We start from the raw sequence: 18,867 nt of genomic DNA, 5'->3' as shown, positions 1-18,867 counted from the left end.
AAGCAGGGGAGGGAATGCACTGAGTTCTGGAGAACCTGAAATCCCAGATAGGAACATTGGTTTAATCCTGACTTACTTGATCATGTGGTTGGCATAAGCTCGAGAACAGCAGGTACTATAGCGACATAGAGAGCAGTGAACATAAGTAGGGAAATGGTTAGGGAAATCTGGGATCTCAAAGCTGCACTCCAGACATGTCTGCCGGCCCATGACACTCCTGTCAAGAAACAAGGAAAATTCTTATTACTGCCTCAGGGGTTCCTAAATTGTAGGCGATTTAGACAACAGATACTGCCTAAAAGGCTACCAGATTACACTAGCTATCAGGAATAACTGTGCCCACCCGGCCCCCAGCCTCCAGAAGAAGGCACTGACATTTTCCTAACAGCTCTCTTCTGGACGTTGCGCTGGACAGGGGGATAAAGGAAGACGGGCAGAGGGTCCGCTGAGGAGGCCAGTGGTGCTGCCTCCTGCAAGGTGCTGGGAGGGACATCACTGGAGGGTACAGGAACAGTGCGTGGCTGCCCTCGGGAAGCCCGGATTGTCACCTGTGAGTCAAGGGAAGGGATAATTAGACACTACCCACGTTAAACCTCAGAACGCGGAAAATCTCTATTCCTCCCCTTCTTGGATCTGTAAAGGGAATGTCAACAAACCCTTTACCTTGGTGCCTGGTTTCAAACCTTCCAGCTGCTTGGGTTTACGGAAGGTTTTATGGTGCTGAAGCTTGTGTTCAATTTTGTCCTTGGCAAAGAGAAACTGCAGCCGGCATTTGTTGCAATGATAAACATTCCTCTTCTGAAGGGGGAATAAAAAGAGACAGAATCCTTTAAAGGTTCCCAATGAATTTTCTTCCCTGAGGAGAAGGTACATCATTGCCAATCGTATTCTTCCCACCCTTCTGTTGGTAATTTAACAGAGGAAAAAAGAGAAATACACAACATAACACCAAACCTAGTATTTTTTAATCTTTTTATATAACTTTATTTATTTTGAGGTAAAGTTACAAACCTATTATTGGGTGGTGAGAATCATCACCTCCCATGCTCCCAGAGAAAGGCAGACTCAAAGTCAGAATAACTAGGTCCTCAAACCATCTCCCGCTGACTTGCTTTAACAATTCGGCTGAGTGGCTTACGCTTCACTTGCCCCTACTACTTTATCTTTACAGTGTGGATGGACAGTGCTACTACTTCTGGATATTCTTATTTTTTTTTAAAATACAATAAATATGTACGTGGTAAAAAAAAAAAATCATACTTTTATTCTGTACTCCTTCATGTGGTAAGCTTGCCTTCAACTCCAACCCTCAGTCCCTCTCCATAGAAACAACTTGTTACCAAGTTTCTTGGGTATTCTTTCACAGATAGTCTATGCATATAACCATATAGCAAACACATACATCTCCAATCACCACCTGTTTTCCTTTCTCTTTCTTTAACAAAAATGATAGTCCTTTCTACACAGTGCTGTTTTTTTCCTCTTAACACATCAATGCATACAGATATGCCTCCCTCCAAGGCCATTTTGAGGATTCAATCTGCCCAGTATTGAAATACGACATGTCTATGATTTTCTTCCCTAGGATAGCAAGGCTCTCTCTGTAACCTCAGCTGAGTTACAGGTGATAATTTCCATGCTACTATATGGAAATGCATTAGTGGTGGATTATCAGCAGTCACTAGTGTGAGCCTAAGAAGTGCCTGCTTACAAGTAAGAGTGAGGGCACGTGTGCACACACGTGGATGTTATGCACAGGTACACCCACCCATCTTGTTCTCTCTTCTGTTCCCTATGTACCTTCACTCTTCTCCTCCAGTGGCTCCTTTCCTGCAGTATTTTAAAACAAAGGCATACCTATTCCATCTTAAAAACAAAACACAAAAGCAACAACAAATTCTCCCTTGCTACCTCTTTTCCTGGATCTGCCACCCTTGGTCCTCCCCTTCATAAACAAATTTACTTATTTTTATTTTATTTATTTATTTTTTTGGCTGTGTTGGGTCTTCATTGCTGTGCACGGGCTTTCTCTAATTGTGGTGAGCGGGGGCTACTCTTCGTTGTGGCGCGCAGGCTTCTCATTGTGGTGGCTTCTCCTATTGTGGGGGCTTCTCTTATTGTGGAGCACGGGCTCTAGGCATGCGGGCGGCTTCAGTAGTTACAGCACTCGAGCTCAGTAGTTGTGGCTCATGGGCTTAGTTGCTCCGCGGCATGTGGGATCTTCCCGGACCACGGCTCAAACCTGTGTCCCCTGCATTGGCAGGTGGATTCTCAACCACTGTGCCACCGGGGAAGCCCTAACAAATTTATTTTTTAATTAATTTTTTTCATAAACAAATTTCTTTAAATAAGTTGTCTCCATTTCCTTACCTCTCATCATTTGTCCCACTGAAATTTGACTTCCACCTTGCTAACCAACAAAACGGCTAAATTAAATGCTGGCCTCTAAAGTTTCTACCTTGCTGATACCTTCCTGCAACACTTGACCACACTCTTTTCTTCAAAATACTTTTGTCCCCTCAGCTTCCTTGACACCAAGACTCTTCTTGTTTTCCTTCCAGGACTATGGTCCTGGCCTTGTGGATAGAGACTTCAATGGTCCTAAGCCTCACCTTATTCTCAATTTGGGGGGTGGGGGATGGGGGTGCAGCATAGCACTTACAAGTTTAAAATCCACTGATTTATATAATGATGATTCCTAAGTACCTTTCACAATCCAGGCTTTTCTCCCAGGCCTCAGACCTGTATATCCAACTACCTATTTAAAAGTCAGTTATACTTGATGTCCATAGATACTGCTAAGTCAAGAATATCCAAACTTGGGACTTCCCTGGTGGTCCAGTGGTTAAGACTCCATGCTTCCATTGCAGGGAGTGTGGGTCTGATCCCTGGTCAGGAACGAATAAGATCCTGTGTGCCACATGGCATGGCCAAAATTTTAAAAAATAATAGTAATAAAAAAGAATATCCAAACTTATAATCCTCCCCTCAAAAATTATTTTCTCCAGTGTTCCTATCTCAATAAACAGTCCCACCATTCATCCAATTACCGAAGACAGAATCCTGGGCACTAGTCTTAACTACTCTCTCACTACCTTCACCTAAATCCATTTCTAAATCATAGATATCACTTATCTTCTCAATATCTCTCAACTCTATCCTCTTTGTCCTCATTTCAAAAGCTAGTAGCCACTATCATCTCTCATCTCAACTACTGAAAAAGCCTCTGGCTTGTCTCCCTAACTCTAGTCTCAACCTCCTTCAATTCATTCTCCTTAGAGCAGCCAGTGCAATCATAACTAAAAGCAAATTTGAACACATCACTCCAGGACTAAAAATCTCTTTAATGGCTTCCCAACAACTTATTATAATAAAAGTTGAAATTCCTTTTATATGGCTTACAAGATTCTCCATGATCTGTTCCCTAACTTCCAACCTCCCCCTGTACCCTACACACGCCAACCACACTGAACTTCAATTCCTTGAATTTCCCTGTCTTTGAGAGCATTCTGTCCTTCTATCCCACTTCATCTGGCTCATCCTTACTCATCCTTCAGGTCTTGAACACCCTCTTTCCTAGAAGCCTTACTAGGCTCCCAGAATAGGTACATTCTTTTTTACATCTTGTATTTCCCCTAACACAACATTCTTCTTGCTTTATTGTACTGTTTAATTGTCCTGTTTAACCACTAAATCTCTAGCATCTAGCCCAGTGCCTGGCACACATCACTGGAATTCAATAAATTTTTCAAACACATGTATATTATCTTCTCTACCAAAATTATTTGCTTAGCTCAGTCCTGGCCCCTGTATCCATAATTAAAAAATAAGAACACGGAAATTGCTTGGTGCCTGGTACCTGGTGCCTCATGTAATGCTGTTGGAATGCATTGCCATTTTTGAAGACCTTCAAGCAATAAGGGCAGAGCAGGTGCCGAGTATCCTCATGGATCATCCGAAAATGGACATCTACCTCAGAGTAGAGTGAGGAGCGATACTGACACACCTGAGTCACATAAGAAGGAAAATAAGCTAAGAGTGAAGTGGACAACTGAGGCCTTAAAAAAGAGGTAGCAACAAAAATGTTAAGATACGAAAAAAAAACTTTCCTAAATGTATAGAAATCAGATTATTTTTCTGACGTTTTTTGCAGGGCTATGTTGGTGATAAATTCAGCCGTGAAATAAGATAAAAATGGGAAAGACAGGAAAGTCTGAGAACAGTCCATATTCTGACAAAGAGGAGTAGAGTTTTTTTTCTATCTCCAAAGGGCACATTCAGGAGACAGACACTCCCTTAGTACAGGTATATATATGTTCCCAGACTGGGTTCCTCGGCTGGGTACATGCAGATATTCCTTTATGTTTTTCTCCTGCATGGGAAACCCTGAAAATAGAACCCGTGTTCACTATTTCTTCTGTATTTCCTCAGTGTTCCTAAAACTGAGTGTGTGCAGTACGTTCTGGGCAATGTTCATTAGTGGATTCTTTGTATTTAGCCTGAGAGCAAAATGGCTAAATCTCCCTGGAGAAAAAGGCAATACCTGGCAAACATAAGGCATCTCTCCAGGCTTATGAGTATCCTTCATATGCTGGAGAAACAGTGGCTCACTCTCAAACGCCCACTCACAGATCTTGCACTTGGCTGTAAGAAGAAAAATAATCAATAAATCCACCTGAAAATAAGACCAAAGTCCTGCTGACTCATAATCTTTTTCTCTGACTCCTATATCTTCATTTTCAATAGTCAGTAAATTATGAAGTCTCTTCTAGTCTTTCTTTAAAATGGTTCTGTCTCAACATTTGTGCTGCTGATTAAAACTATGCTTCTGTCTCTAGCTCAGACTTCTTTACCAAAGTTCCATTCTAGATTTTGAACTCTTTACGAAACATAATATTCTACCATCTACTCTAACTTAATTCAGCATCCTCCTGCTTCCCATCATTTCCCTTCTCACATCCCACCTCCTCCTGAACTCAAAACTTTGGCATTATCTGACTCCAAACCCGTGTTCTGTCACCATTATTTCAAAATGCATCAAGGAATTGTCACTTCTGCATTCTCACAGGCAGAAACTTGGTAGAAGCCCATATGATTTCCTACTGCTAACCAGGTGGCTTCTTAATACCTCCTATCTCTCCAATACAGTATCTATTCTTTATATACCATTGCCAAATGAATTCTTTTAAAATACTATATTACTTCATCCCTCTGCTCAAGGACAGACAATGATTATCTCCTATGAATAATTCAACATTTATTGAACGTTTACTAAATGAGAACAAAGAAGGATTTGTCCTTAAAAGACTGACAATATGAACAGAACTTCTTGACTTACGAGTTACTGTGTTATTTCAGTATTAACTAATCTGAGATAATTAAACTTTAAAATTAGCCATTTTATCAAGCTTTTATAAGGCTGCAGTTCTAAATTTTTGGCAAAAGTTTTGTTACATATTTTGAATTATACAGGCAAAATAATGATAGTTATTTGCATTTTTATTACCATTACTGAAATTATTTTCAAGTTTTTGCAAACATGAAAATTGTAAATTTGAAGCTCTAAGCGCTTATTTATTGGACAATGTCCAACCCCTGCCCCGTACCCCCAAATGAGTGGAGCTGAAATAAAAAACAAAAACCAGGGGTCTGAATCTGGGGTCCAGGGAAGAGGTCTCAGGGAACCCAGGTAGCCCCTGAAATTATCTGCAAAAGAGTAAAATGTGTATTTTTCTGGGAAGTTTTGTGTTTATTCTCAAAGGTGTCTGCAACCCATTTAGGACCACTTCCTAGAGGTACATTAGATACAAGAACAAGATAAAGAAATTAAAAATTCTGCCTAGAATGAGGAAAAGCTGATATACGAGCTGAACCTTGAAAGAGTGGTTTGCCAGACAGAGGAGACAAGAGAAGAACATGAGCAAAGGCATGGTATTGCATGACATGTTTGGGAAAGAGTAACTAGTGGCATGACAATATTTTCTCCTGTTTTCTTCCCCCTTACCTCTCAATTCAATTTGTTAATCTTTCTAGAACACTTTTAAGCATTGGTGTTTCCCAACCTTCTGTCCAGGCTTTTCTTATTCTCTATGTTTTCCCTGGGCGATCTCTTTTACCCTCAAAGGCTTTTCCTACAACCTATACATCCGCTCTATTCTTATAGGTGTCACACATCAACTATAACAACATTTATTAAGCAATTTTTAATGCATAAACACCATGCTAAGATTTATATATATTATCTCATGCAAAGAAAATCAGTGAGAAAGAAACCAAAGGCATCAGTGGATTTAAGAGATCTCTAGTAACCTTTCACACCTATTGGAGTTGATGTCAAAAAAGATTTAAGAGGAAGAATTAACTGATTTTCCAAAGTGGCTATCCTAACACTGTCCCTCCCAGCACTATCACTCTCATCTCCCTAACACCTACCATAGTCTCCTGCCTTGAGAAAACAGGCATGAACTACTACAGCTTTTGCTTCCTGTTTTCCAAATTTGGAAGGACAGATTCCTTATGCCTTTCTAAGGCTCATCCGATCTCATCATTCCACGTATCCCATGACTTTATCAAGCAAGTGGTTCTCCCTTTCTTCAGTCTTTTTCCATAGAACCCTCCTGACACCTGAACACGATTAATCACCCTGAAGCATCCTTCCCTCAACCCTACCTCTTCCTTAGTCTATTGTCTTTAAACAAGTGTGAAGAAAAACATAATGCTATTAAAAACTGTACTGTTACCATAATTAAATATAATAATCCATTGATGTTTTGGAGACAATTCAGGAAACTTGAAAATGAAGATACATAATATTAAACATTTATGATGAATTCTGTTATGTCTTGACAAACATACTATGGCTATGTATTTTAAAATGTCCTTACTTTTCAGAGATACATAATGAAGTATTTAGGAGTGAAATATCATGATGTCTATAATTTAATTTAAAAACACTTCAGAAAATAAAAGGAAAAGACATTTTCAAAACTAAAAAGAAAACAATTGGTCTCAAAATATTAACACAAAAAAAATAAGCTACTTTCAACGAAGGATCTGCCATGGATGCAAAAAAAAGGAAGTTATTAAAAAAAAAAAGGGGGGGGGAATTACAAAAGAATCCAAGAACAAGATTGATATATACTAAAGTACAGAAACGGTATTTACCTGTTTGGATCAACAATTTCTCAGGTTTTTCATCAGTGTAAATTTTAAGTCATAAGATACTCAAAAATTAATAGTCAAGGATAAAAGAGTGGTAAGCCAAGAGAAGAAGATTGATGAGGTGCTGCACTGTTTCCCATTAGGAAAAATTTATCTTTTTATGTACAGTACATATATAAGTGGAATAACAAAAACACACCCCACCAGATTCTGTATAAAAGTAGATGTTTTCACTGGGGATTCAGATGAGTTATATCTGGGCTTCCCATGACTGACAGTGAAGAATTTTGGGTCCTAACCTAGACCAAGTTGGCTACTCTGCCACTACACTGTAGTGTTCTGATGTTTGATTCCAGTATCTACTCTACTCACAAATGATTAGCCCAAAGTTCCATGGTCTAATATGGTAACCACCAGTAACATGTGGCTAGGGAAGACATGAAATGTGGTGAGCCCAAACTGAGATTTGCTGTGGTGTAATAATACACACCATATTTAAAAAGAAAAGAAAAGAAAAGAATGGTAAATATTTCATTAATTTTAAAGTTCTGATTACATGCCGAGATGATTTTATTTTGGCTATTCTGAGTTAAATAAAATACACTATTAAAATTAATTTTGCCTTTAAATAATTTTTATTTCAAATGACTACTAAAAATTTTAAATTACATATATAACTCATTATATTTCTGTGGACCAGCACTAGTCTGAGCCACTCATGGCAATCCCATTTCCCTTGACAATATGGCCAAGGCTAAGAGATATAAAGGGAAAACAATTCTGTCTTGTAAGAAACAGACTTAGAAAAGACACAGGAAGATATGGTCTCTTCTTCATCTGCACAATTTTACATACGACTGTATTCCTGAGACTAACGCAACCATCCTGCTATGAGCCAGAGCCAAGAGAACTGTTGAAAAGTAGAAGACTCGCATTCTGGGCTTGAAGCTTACTCTACCTTGAGTCTTTTCAGTTAAATCATATAATAATAGATGTCCTTAACATTTAATCCATCTTTAGTCAAGATTTTTAATTTGCAGCAAATATTTCTGTCTTTATGTGTTTCCTATCACCTAAAATCTTTTCTTACTACTTTCCATCCATCTAAATCCTTCTTGTATTTAAAGACCCTAAAAGTTTATGCATTATTTTCTGTGAAATCCACAAGGATCTTTTCCCTTCTCTGAACTATTTCACCTATCACTGGTATCATACAATGCATATGTTTACAGCAAATATATTGTCTTGTTCTCACATTTTCCTATAGTTAAATAATTTTTGTCTCTTCAACAAAACTAGAAATCCCTTAAAGGACAAAAGAAATATTCCAGAAGACTGCACTCAAATCCTCACAATTTCACCTTATTAGAAGTGTATGCTCTTAAGCAAATGACTAAATGTTTCTGGGCTTGTATTCAGCCTGTTTCTCATCTGTAAGATGTACAGTGTAGCTAACACTCCAACTCATCTTATATCTCATGAAAGCACTGTCTTAATGGTAAAGTATTCTATAACATTATCTTTTATCCTTCATAAAACCTATGAGGGTACTAACTAAAATGGAGACCCAAATACAGATGCCTGCTTCTTCTATAAAAGGATCTAGGTAATAAACTCTTTACATATACCTCTCTACAGTGGTCCTGAAAGAAAGCCCCTTAATTTAGAATCAAGCACTGAACTCGACTCATGCTTGAACAGAATAGAAGTCAGGCTTGTAAGATAATAGGGTAAGTGAAGTAAGAAACTGACTACGAATATGCAAAGAACTTCCTCGACACTGTTACCCACATATAAATAAACATAATGGGCTCCCACCAGTGCCATTCACTGAATGAAAAATGAAGTATACCCCTAGAGTTTAAGAATTTCCAAACTTACTAGTTGATTCATAGGGACTATGAACATTTTCCAAGTGGCACTGGAGCTGGAAGGGAGTGGAAAACTGACGATAACAGTGCTGGCAGATAGTATGACCATCCACCTCACCGTTCTGCTGATCAAGTTCTACGTGATGTTTCATATGGTTCATAAATCTGTAGCACGGCACAAAGGAAAAGTACAGACAACATAAAAAATCAGAAGCCTTGGAGAAATGTACCAGCGAAATCACAGAACAGACATTACATGTTTCCCCCTCCACCCTCCCACCCAACTTCCTCTTTTTGGGACATCTTCTGAGCCCAGAAATTAAGAGAGATCTCGAAACTTTTCTGGGGAAGGAGATGCACTGGTCTCACTCTACCCAAAGTTATCTTTTATTTATTACCACAATATCTCCTTCTATAGTACTAGTTATTGATTTAATGATAATCCTGAGCAAGAAAGGATAATAATTAGGGCCATTCTCCAAACAGAAAGACTTAAACATGTAAGCAGCTTTCAGACTTCACTTGTCCAAGGTGAGATCCAAGGCTCTTCAACACTCACCGAATGTTGTTTTTTAGCCTTTTGGTACAATGTGGGCATCGGAAAGATGTGGCGACCTTAGGGAAGTTTGTGAGCTGGGCTACTTTGCCACCATCCCGTCCATAGTAGAAGTCATCTACTAGCATAATGAGCTTGGTCTGGACGGCATCACCCACATTCTCATTTGGCTCTGGTACTTTGGTAGGTGGTGACAGAGCAGGAATAGGTGTAGAAGAGGGAGTGGAAGCAACAGGAGCTGTTTTCTCAGGGGATGGGGGCTTTGCTGCTGATGGGACACTGGGTTCTGAATCCAGAGGCTTTCCTTTCTTCTGGTATTCAACCATTTCTGGGCAACAGTACTATAAAGAAAGAAGACATCTGATCATCCTGGTTCTCCTGGGGGCTGAGATGTGCTAACTCCTCAACTTCACTAACATTTCTCTGTAAGTGTTTGGTTCTAGGTATTCTCAACCAGCTTTCACCCTGCAGTTTTCTAAAATGCTTCCAGGTTTCACTCTTTTTCGTGTGTGTGTGTGTGTGTGTGTGTGTGTGTGTATTTACGGCCATATGCCACTCCAAACACCATACTTTGTACTTCTTCCTGTCTTAGATCCTTTAACCACTCACTAGCATAACCTGGTTCTGAGCTCCCTGGTAGGAAGAAGTCTCAACCTTTGCATCTGGACTAATACCAAAAAATGAAAAGACTAGAATTAGAAATTGGTTAATAGCTCCTGATTCATCCAATGACACAATAAATAGAAAATGGACTGAGGCCAAGTTGGCCTGTCCTCCTGTGCAGTTCAAAATCTACGAACTAAGGAATTAAGGTCACATATGTTCTGACCTATTTGAGGGTCTTTAAATATATCCTATCACATTTCTGAGTTCATTCTAAAACAGGCCAAAAGAGAGTAACCCTTTAAAAAGCTTCCAAGCCATTTCAGAGTCCTTGCTTTACAAGCTCCCAACACTACACTACAGGAGGTATACAGTGAGTGGTAGCCATTTAAGCTGAATCTCCATCACAGGTGATCACTTACACACATGTGACCTCTCAAAGCTTCAGTAACACGGAATTGAGCATTACACCGTGGACATATCTTCCGTCCACCATCCTGGAGGTCAAACACTGGGATGGAAGACGTCACTGGAAGTGAGAACATCAATAAGATTAATAAGATGATACTGGAAAAAGACTACTGGCCTTTTGGAAAAAGGTTAAACACTTCCTGAAGGGTATATTAAGGTTGGTAAGCAAGCATGAGAAACTGCTATGAGGCACATTCCTTCTACCATTCTTCTAACTGTAGGCCAGGGGTCAGCAAATCACAGCTAGTAGACCAAATCCAGCCAGCTGCCAGTTTCTGTTTGGCTCATGAACTAAGAACAGCTTTTACATTTTTTGTTGTGGTGGTGGTTATATAAGATTTTTCTTTAATTGTGGTAACAGATACTTAACATAAAGTTTCCTCTTAACCATTTTTAAGTGTTCAGTTCAGTTAAGAACATTCACATTTTTGTGCAAGCAATCTCCAAAACTCTTTTCATCTTGCAAAACTTGAAACTCTACACCCATTAAATAATTCCCCATTGCCCCCTCCTCCTAGACCCTAGCAATCGCCATTCTCTCTTGTCTCTGCGAGTCTGACTACTCTAGGTACCTCATATAAGTGGATTCACAGAGTATTTGTCCTCTTGTATCTGGCTTATTTCACTTAGCATAATGTCCTCAAGGTTAATCAGTGTTGTACATGTGTCAGAATTTCTTTCCTTTTTAAGGCTGAACAATATACCATTGTATGTATATACCATATTTTGTTTATCCATTCATCAGCTGATGGACATCTGGGATGCTTCTACCTTTAGGCTATTGTGAAATGTTGCTGTGAACATGGGGGTACGAATATCTGTTTGGGTCCCTGTTTTCAATTCTTCTGGGTATATACTCCAAAGTGGAATGCTGGAACATATGGTAATTTCATGTGTCATTTTTTGAGGGACCATCACCCCATTTTACATTCCCACCCACAACGTACGAGGGTTCCAATTTCTCTGCATCCTCACCAACACTTATTATTTTCTGTTTTTTGGATAAGAGCTATCCTAATGGGTGTGAAGCGGTATCTTATTGTAATTTTGATGTGCATTTCCGAATGATTAGTGAGTGAGGTTTAGCATCTTTTTGGGTGTTTAATGGCCATCTGTGTATCTCGAGAAATCTCTATTCAGCTCCTTGGCCCATTTTTTAATTGGATTGTTTGTTCTTTTGTTGTTGGTTGAGCTGTAGAAGTTCTTTATATATTCTGGATATTAAGCCCTTATCAGATATATGATTTAAAGTACTCTTAAAAAATTTTCTCCCATTTAGTGGGTTGCCTTTTCACTCTCCCTAACGCTAACCCTTTGATGCCCTAAAGTTTTAAATTTTGATGTAGTCCCATTTATTTTCCCTTTTGTTGCTTATGCTTTTGGTATCATATGCAAGAAAGCACTGCCAAACCCAGTGTCATAAAGCTTTTCCCCTATGCTTTCTTCTAAGAGTTTTATGGTTTTAGTTCTTTTGTTTAGGTCTTTAACTCATTGAGTTAGTTTTTGTAATATGGTGTATGGTAAAAGGTCCAATTTCATTTTTTTTGCATGGGGATATCCAGTTTTCTCAACACCATTTGTTAAAGGTTTTTGTATTTCTAAAGGGTTGAAATAAAAGCAAAAGAAATGATCTTCTGACACATGAAAATTAAACTCAAAATTCAGAATCCATAAATAGTTTTAGTGGAGTAGAGTCAAGCTCAATTATTTACATATTGTCTGTGGCTGCTTTTGTACCACAATGGCAGAGTTAAGTAGTTGTGACAGAGACTATATTGTACATAAAACCTAAAATATTTACTATCTGGTCCTTTACAGAAAAAGTCTGTCAAGCCCTGCTCCAGACCATTGAAAATCCTTATGCTCATATCCTTCTACATCTGAAAACCTCTCTACTAAATATCAACTTTAAAATCTTGTTCAGGGACTTCCCTGGTGGTGCAGTGATTAAGAATCTGCCTGCCAATGCAGGGGACACGGGTTCGATCCCTGGTCTGGGAAGAGCCCACATGCCGCAGAGCAACTAAGCCTGTGCGCCACAACTACTGAGCCTGTGCTCTAGAGCCCGCAAGCCATAACTACTGAAGCCCATGAGCCTAGAGCCCGTGCTCCGCAACAAGAGAAACCACTGCAATGAGAAGCCTGTGTACCGCAATGAAGATAGCCCCCACTCGCCGCAGCTAGTGAAAGCCCGCGTGCAGCAATGAAGACCCAATGCGGCCAAAAATAAATAAATTAAATTAAAAAATAAAATAAAATCTTGTTCAGAAATCCACCTCCTCCATGAACTATCTTTTGATTATCCCACTGATCTCTGATCAACCAATCCATTTTACTAATTTCCAAAGAACAATTAACACAAAACTCCTTCTGGCTGATTCAGTTACACTTTTTACAAGTGGCAATCCTCTTTACTACACTAAAGTTTCTGTGAGAACACACTATAGCGACTATACCTTATTTTATTTCTCTATTTCATAGTATAGAGTTCTGATACAACAAATACTTTATTAATGTTTTTGAATGACTGGCTGCCCAGAGTCTTTCTGGTTATCGTACCTTTCATTGAAGACTCAGGCCCGCTGGTTCTCTGAGAGCCATGCGCAGAGCTGTTGTTGGATACCACCATTGGCCCAGGACTCTGGCCCAGGGAAGGGATGGTGTTAAGGGTATTCACCAGTTTGGCCACTTCATTGCTATTTTCACCTGTAACCCCAGGTCGCTTCACAGTGACAAAGCTGGCAATGCTCACTGCAGGTGGAGAGGGGAAGGAGGGAGCTTTGTTGGCCAAGTGATAATCATCTGTTCTCCACCCACCACCCATCCCAGCTCTGCCATCTCCTCTTCCCAAGCCTCACCTAGTTTGGGATTCTGAGTCTGGTTGGATTGGCCTGGAGGTTGAACAGCAAGGTGCCCCAATGAGGTCGGCTGTGTGGCAGTGGGAGTGGTAGAAGTGCTGGGAGTGGACTTGGTCTGCTGGGACTGGGACTGTGGGACGGTGCTTCGAATGGTCAGAGTGGCTGGGATGACGGTGGTGAAGGTGTTGGTGGTGGGCCGCACAGGCATTGTGGAGCCTGGCCTCACAGGGGTCATCTGAGAGAACACTTGTGGGACTCCAACTGTCGGCTTAACAAACTGGGTACCTGGGGCTTCAAAAGAGAGACAAAAATACCAAATCTTGGTCAACGAGCTCACCTGTAATACATTCTCCATGTCTTTATTGGAAATATTGGAATAGGAAAAGATTATCTCCCCAAACTGATTGGTGACTGTCAGGTTCCCAAGGGAAGCATATATTCTAATGTGTAAGACAACAGGTATCACAAACTGATAAAACAAGTTAGCCTTAGTAATCAGCCCTGAAAACATTAAAGTGAAAGAAGAGTCCCATCAACTCCTCCCAAAACACCTTACCACACTGCCTTTTCTATTCCAAGAATACAATCATGAGTAGCTTGACCTTTGTTATTGGAAGAGAATAATAGGTATAGAGTGGGAAGCAGTATGGGTATATATAGGCCAAAGGGCAGAGCTAGCTCTGAAAAAAGTGATCTTTCTCAGAATACTAAAAGAGTCTTTCATTCTCTTATACAAACTCAAATAGAAGACAGACTATGCCATTCTACTAGAATGTCCCAAAGGTGAGTCTCCTGGCTCAACTATAGACAATTTCACTGACAAACATTTAAGAAGTATCAGAACTAGATAGGATAGGCTCATGAGACTGAAGGCCAAAAACCCCTATGGGCTCTCAGAACAACAACAAAAACTTAGGAAGACAAGCTACAGAGATACCTTTACTACAACTAAATTAAGATACCCTTTTTTGGCCTGAATTGTAGTAAACTTATAGACACTAAATATGGAACTGGGGGAAAATTACAAGATTTTTAAAAATTATCTTTCAATTTGGTTTCTTAAAAAAAAAACAACTAGCCATCGTCAATATTTATCCTCAAAGGATATGTATGCCATTTGTTTAATTTATATTCCAAATCTATGCTATAAAAGTAAAGCAGAATAAGTTTATAATCCCACCATGTAAGTGAGTAGACTTATAAGGAATACAGAATTTGGGAGTTTGCATTAATAATAGTTCTTCAGGATAACAAACTTAATAGCTGAATAAAACAGCAGAAACAGAAAAATAACTATATAAACCCTGTTTTACTGCCTTATGAAGGGTGGTAAAAGGTTAAAAAATAAAACCACCACCCTGGCCAAAGGTTAGAGTTTTTTAAAAATGGGGCTTAAATCAATATGATTTTTGTAGTTTTAGATTTCCGTTAAATACACTTTTTAAATGACCTTGAATATTTTGAGACAACAAAAACAAGTCTTCTGGATGCTGGTTTATTCCAAATGGGTAGACATTTTTCCTTACCTGGGACTAGTGTAATTGGTCTAACTGTTTGGCCTTGCTGTACGTTCAGCACAATCCCAACCTGATTCATTGCATTTTGTACAGGCCGGACATTTCTTACAGGAAATCCCTGCATTAAAAAGCAAAATGATCTTTAACATGGAGATCAGCTAACACTAGCAGAGACTGCATTAAGACCTATATTCAAAAAAATGCCCACACCCTTACCTAATGATTCTCTCTCTAGAACTAGAGCTTTTAAATGACTGAGATGGAGAAATTTTGGACTTCTGGCAAACTTCTGAGTGGCAAATATTAAAACTGGAGAATGAGCTTTGGTACATATGAACAAAAATGAAAACCTACTTCTTGTCTTAAGAGAACCTCAGCTTAAAAAGCTCATCCACAGGGGCTTCCCTGGTGGCACAGTGGTTGAGAGTCCGCCTGCCGATGCAGGGGACACGGGTTCGTGCCCTGGTCCGGGAAGATCCCACATGCCGCAGAGCGGCTAGGCCCGTGAGCCATGGCCGCTGAGCCTGCGCATCCGGAGCCTGTGCTCCTCAACGGGAGAGGCCACAACAGTGAGAGGCCCGCATACCGCAAAAAAAAAAAACAAACAAAAAAACTCATCCACAAACTGGCCCCTCAATTGCTAAAGGCATAGAATGCAAAAAAATGACACTAACAGTATTCACTGGAGTGACTCAACATACAAACAATTGTACGAAACTGTTCCCAAAGTCCACTTCAAAGGCCATACACCTCTGGGAAATTTGTTAGACAAGGCAGAAAAAAGCATTTGCCTTTACATTCCATACCAGCATTAGGCTTTCAACTCCAATTCACATTTATATCAAATAAGTCATCTTCCTTCTGTTCCAAAGATCTCCCGGCACTTCACCAATCTTGCATGTATATTTCCATGTCAACTAACTCACCCCATTTTAAGAAAAATAGCCCAAGCAAAGGGTGAGAATCCTTGAGGACCAAGTGTTAAGGCTTCCTAATGCAAGCTTCCCACTCTTTCCTGCCTAGACCTCAATCAAATTACTTAATAGCCCTCCAGGGGTATAAAGAGGAGATTACCCAGCTGTACACTATGTTGGGCTTTCTGCTAAAGTCAGCATCAAATTAAAAACTAGCAAATGAGAAAGCCAAATCAAAAGACAGGACTTAGAACCACTTCTAATGATGATAAAGACTCTTAAGTCAGAGCCTTCAAAGGTTCCCATAGTCTTTCTCTCCTCTACCATGTCTGAATTCAGTAGAATTCAGAGTCCTACTTACCTGTGTAGTGATGAATATTGGTTGTGAGGCCACAGGGGAACTAGTCACATGATTGGCATTCTGCATGACCTGGACAGGCCTCAATACTGGTTGAGTAACCATTGTACCCAGACCTGAGGTTGGATTCTGGGTTAGGATGAGCGGCTGTCCACCTTGTTGGACCAAAGAATTGCCAGCTAAAGGGAAGAGGAAAAAAAAACAATGTAAGAGAAAATAAACCCACCATTATAAGCAACACAATGGTCTTAGATAAGAAATGGTGTTCCCATATATCAAGATATCCAAGACTGTCACTCACCTCAGGTTTAATGTCAGCAAACTTACCAAATATTTAAGCTTCACCCAAAGCTACAACTAACAGAAAAATACACAGGAAGGGAAAGTTCACTAAAATCTCCCCCATATATCTTAACTAGGGATGTCTTAACACACACAGTAAGACTTCTACATGGCTATCACTTTGACTCTGATGATTTAAGTGACCACAAATAATCTTCCCATACCAAATCAGCAAAACAAAGTAAGATATAAGTTCCTTCCCCACATTTTAACTAGGTAAAAACCTATTTTATCAGAATGTAATTTGCTGTTAGCTAATCCACCTTATATTTTAAAAAGAGGAATATTCATCTACAAACATTAATTCAGCAAGTACACAGAATCTAAAAAATGGGATCTCTTCCTAGCGCATCAAATCTCAGAAATGCAACAGATTCTCTAAACATCCATCGTCTTTAATAGGTATGGGAACACAGAGACTGACAGGTTACCTTCTTTATGTCATCAGAACAGATAAAGAAAAGACCTGGTCAAAACTAATCAACACCAAGTAAAACTGATATGACTTAAGAAGATTCATTCATTAATAAATAGTAACAAATATCATAAATATTAAAAAACTGGCTAATTTTTTTGAAATATTTTAAATTCTTTTTCATGTGTGTTAAAAGTAATTTTGTAATGTTTTTAAGTCCTGTATTTGCTACAATTGGCTAAAAAATCATTTATACTAAGTTTCCTGATTTACAAAGAATACTCCAAAACAGAAATTCTATTTCAGAGAGCCAAAACATTGGGTTTGCCAAAAAGCACGTTCTTTTTCTCTGTAAGATGGCTCTAGTAGCACTTAGTTGTCTTTAACTTCATTCAAAACAATTTTGTTAGATTGTATTGGGACAGCTGCCATAGCGTGCATTAAAAAAAACTTATCAAGATTGTTGACTTTTTGTGTAGCCATTTTAATACTGAAGATGGAAGAAAAAAATTTACATTTTTGGCAATATTATGCTTTATTATTTCAAGAAAGGTAAAAACGCTGATATGCAAAAAAAGATTTGTGCAGTGTATGGAGAAGGTGCCGTGACTGATCAAACGTTGTCAAAATTGGTTTGCGAAGTTTCGTGCTGGAGATTTCTCGCTGGACAACGCTCCACGGCTGGATAGCCCAGTTGAAGTTGACGGCGATCAAATCCAGACATTAGCTGAGAACAATCACTGTTATATCACGCGGGAGATAGCTGACATACTCAAAATATCTAAATCAAGCACTGAAAATCACTTGCACCAGCTTGGTTATGTTAATCGCTTTGATGTTTGGGTTCCACATAAGTTAGGTGAAAAAAACATTCCTGACCTCATTTCTGCACGCGATTCTCTACTTAAATGCAACAAAAATATTCCGTTTTTAAAACAGAAAAATTGTGATGGGCGATGAAAAGTGGATATTGTACAATAATGTGGAATGGAAGAGATCGTGGGGCAAGCAAAATGAACCAGCACCAACCACAGCAAAGGCCGGTCTTCATCCCAAGAAGGTGATGTTGTGTATATGGTGGGATTGGAAGGGAGTCCTCTGTTATGAGCTCCTTCTGGAAATCCAAACGATTAATTCCAACAAGTACTGCTCCCAATTAGACCAAATGAAAGCAGCACTCGACAAAAAGTATCCAGAATTAGTCAACAGAAAATGCATAGTCTTCCATCAGGATAACACAAGGCTGCATGTTTCTTTGATGGCCAGGCAAAAACTGTTACAGCTTGGCTGGGGAGTTGTGATTCATCCACTGTATTCACCAGACATTGCACCTTCGGATTTCCATTTATTTCAGTCTTTACAAAATTCTCTGAATGGAAAAAATTTCAATTCCCTGGAAGACTGTAAAAGGTACCTGGAACAGTTCTTTGCTCAAAAAGATAAAAAGTTTTGGGAAGATGGAATTATGAAGTTGCCTGAAAAATGGCAGAAGGTAGTGGAACAAAATGGTGAATACGTTGTTCAATAATGTTCTTGGTGAAAATGAAAAATGTGTCTTTTATTTTTATTTTAAAACCAAAGGAACTGTTTGGCCAACCCAATACCTAAATCGAAGATTCAAGCAAAATACTGCAACTTTTTTACCTCAAATCACCAGAATGGGATGGACTCCCCTGAAGCTTTAAGTTCCACTTGACAAATGGTGTCACTACAGTTAGCTACAGAGCTAGACCACCAAAGTGGGTATACAGGTGGCTATTAATGGGCCAACCCTGGATTGTCCCATGTTCCCCCAGAAACT

General features: G+C 39.3%; 1 protein-coding gene across 5 annotated transcripts in view; it reads right to left on the bottom strand.

Annotated features, from left to right (window-relative positions):
- Positions 1-18,867, bottom strand: part of POGZ (pogo transposable element derived with ZNF domain) — a 48,554-nt gene that overhangs the window by 4,972 nt on the left and 24,715 nt on the right. For 2 of the 5 annotated variants that reach the window (XM_022564130.3, XM_022564128.3), the window contains 12 exons: positions 16,313-16,488; positions 15,047-15,155; positions 13,521-13,811; positions 13,222-13,440; positions 10,614-10,720; positions 9,592-9,929; positions 9,043-9,197; positions 4,544-4,644; positions 3,860-4,006; positions 664-798; positions 376-548; positions 77-217 (listed from right to left, as the gene is read on the bottom strand). In XM_022564130.3, the coding sequence (XP_022419838.1) occupies positions 77-217; positions 376-548; positions 664-798; positions 3,860-4,006; positions 4,544-4,644; positions 9,043-9,197; positions 9,592-9,929; positions 10,614-10,720; positions 13,222-13,440; positions 13,521-13,811; positions 15,047-15,155; positions 16,313-16,488 (2,092 nt within the window). The remainder of the gene's footprint in view (positions 1-76; positions 218-375; positions 549-663; positions 799-3,859; positions 4,007-4,543; positions 4,645-9,042; positions 9,198-9,591; positions 9,930-10,613; positions 10,721-13,221; positions 13,441-13,520; positions 13,812-15,046; positions 15,156-16,312; positions 16,489-18,867) is intronic. The other 3 variants (XM_022564131.3, XM_022564129.3, XM_089915552.1) reach the window with 2 other exon arrangements.

The sequence above is a fragment of the Delphinapterus leucas genome, chromosome 1, assembly GCF_059928025.1.
Source record: "Delphinapterus leucas isolate spDelLeu-1000000601 "Yukka" chromosome 1, BTC_Dleu_Yukka2, whole genome shotgun sequence".
NCBI lineage: Eukaryota > Metazoa > Chordata > Mammalia > Artiodactyla > Monodontidae > Delphinapterus > Delphinapterus leucas.
Note: the sequence above shows the minus strand (reverse complement) of the source record. Positions and strands in the feature narration are given on the sequence as shown.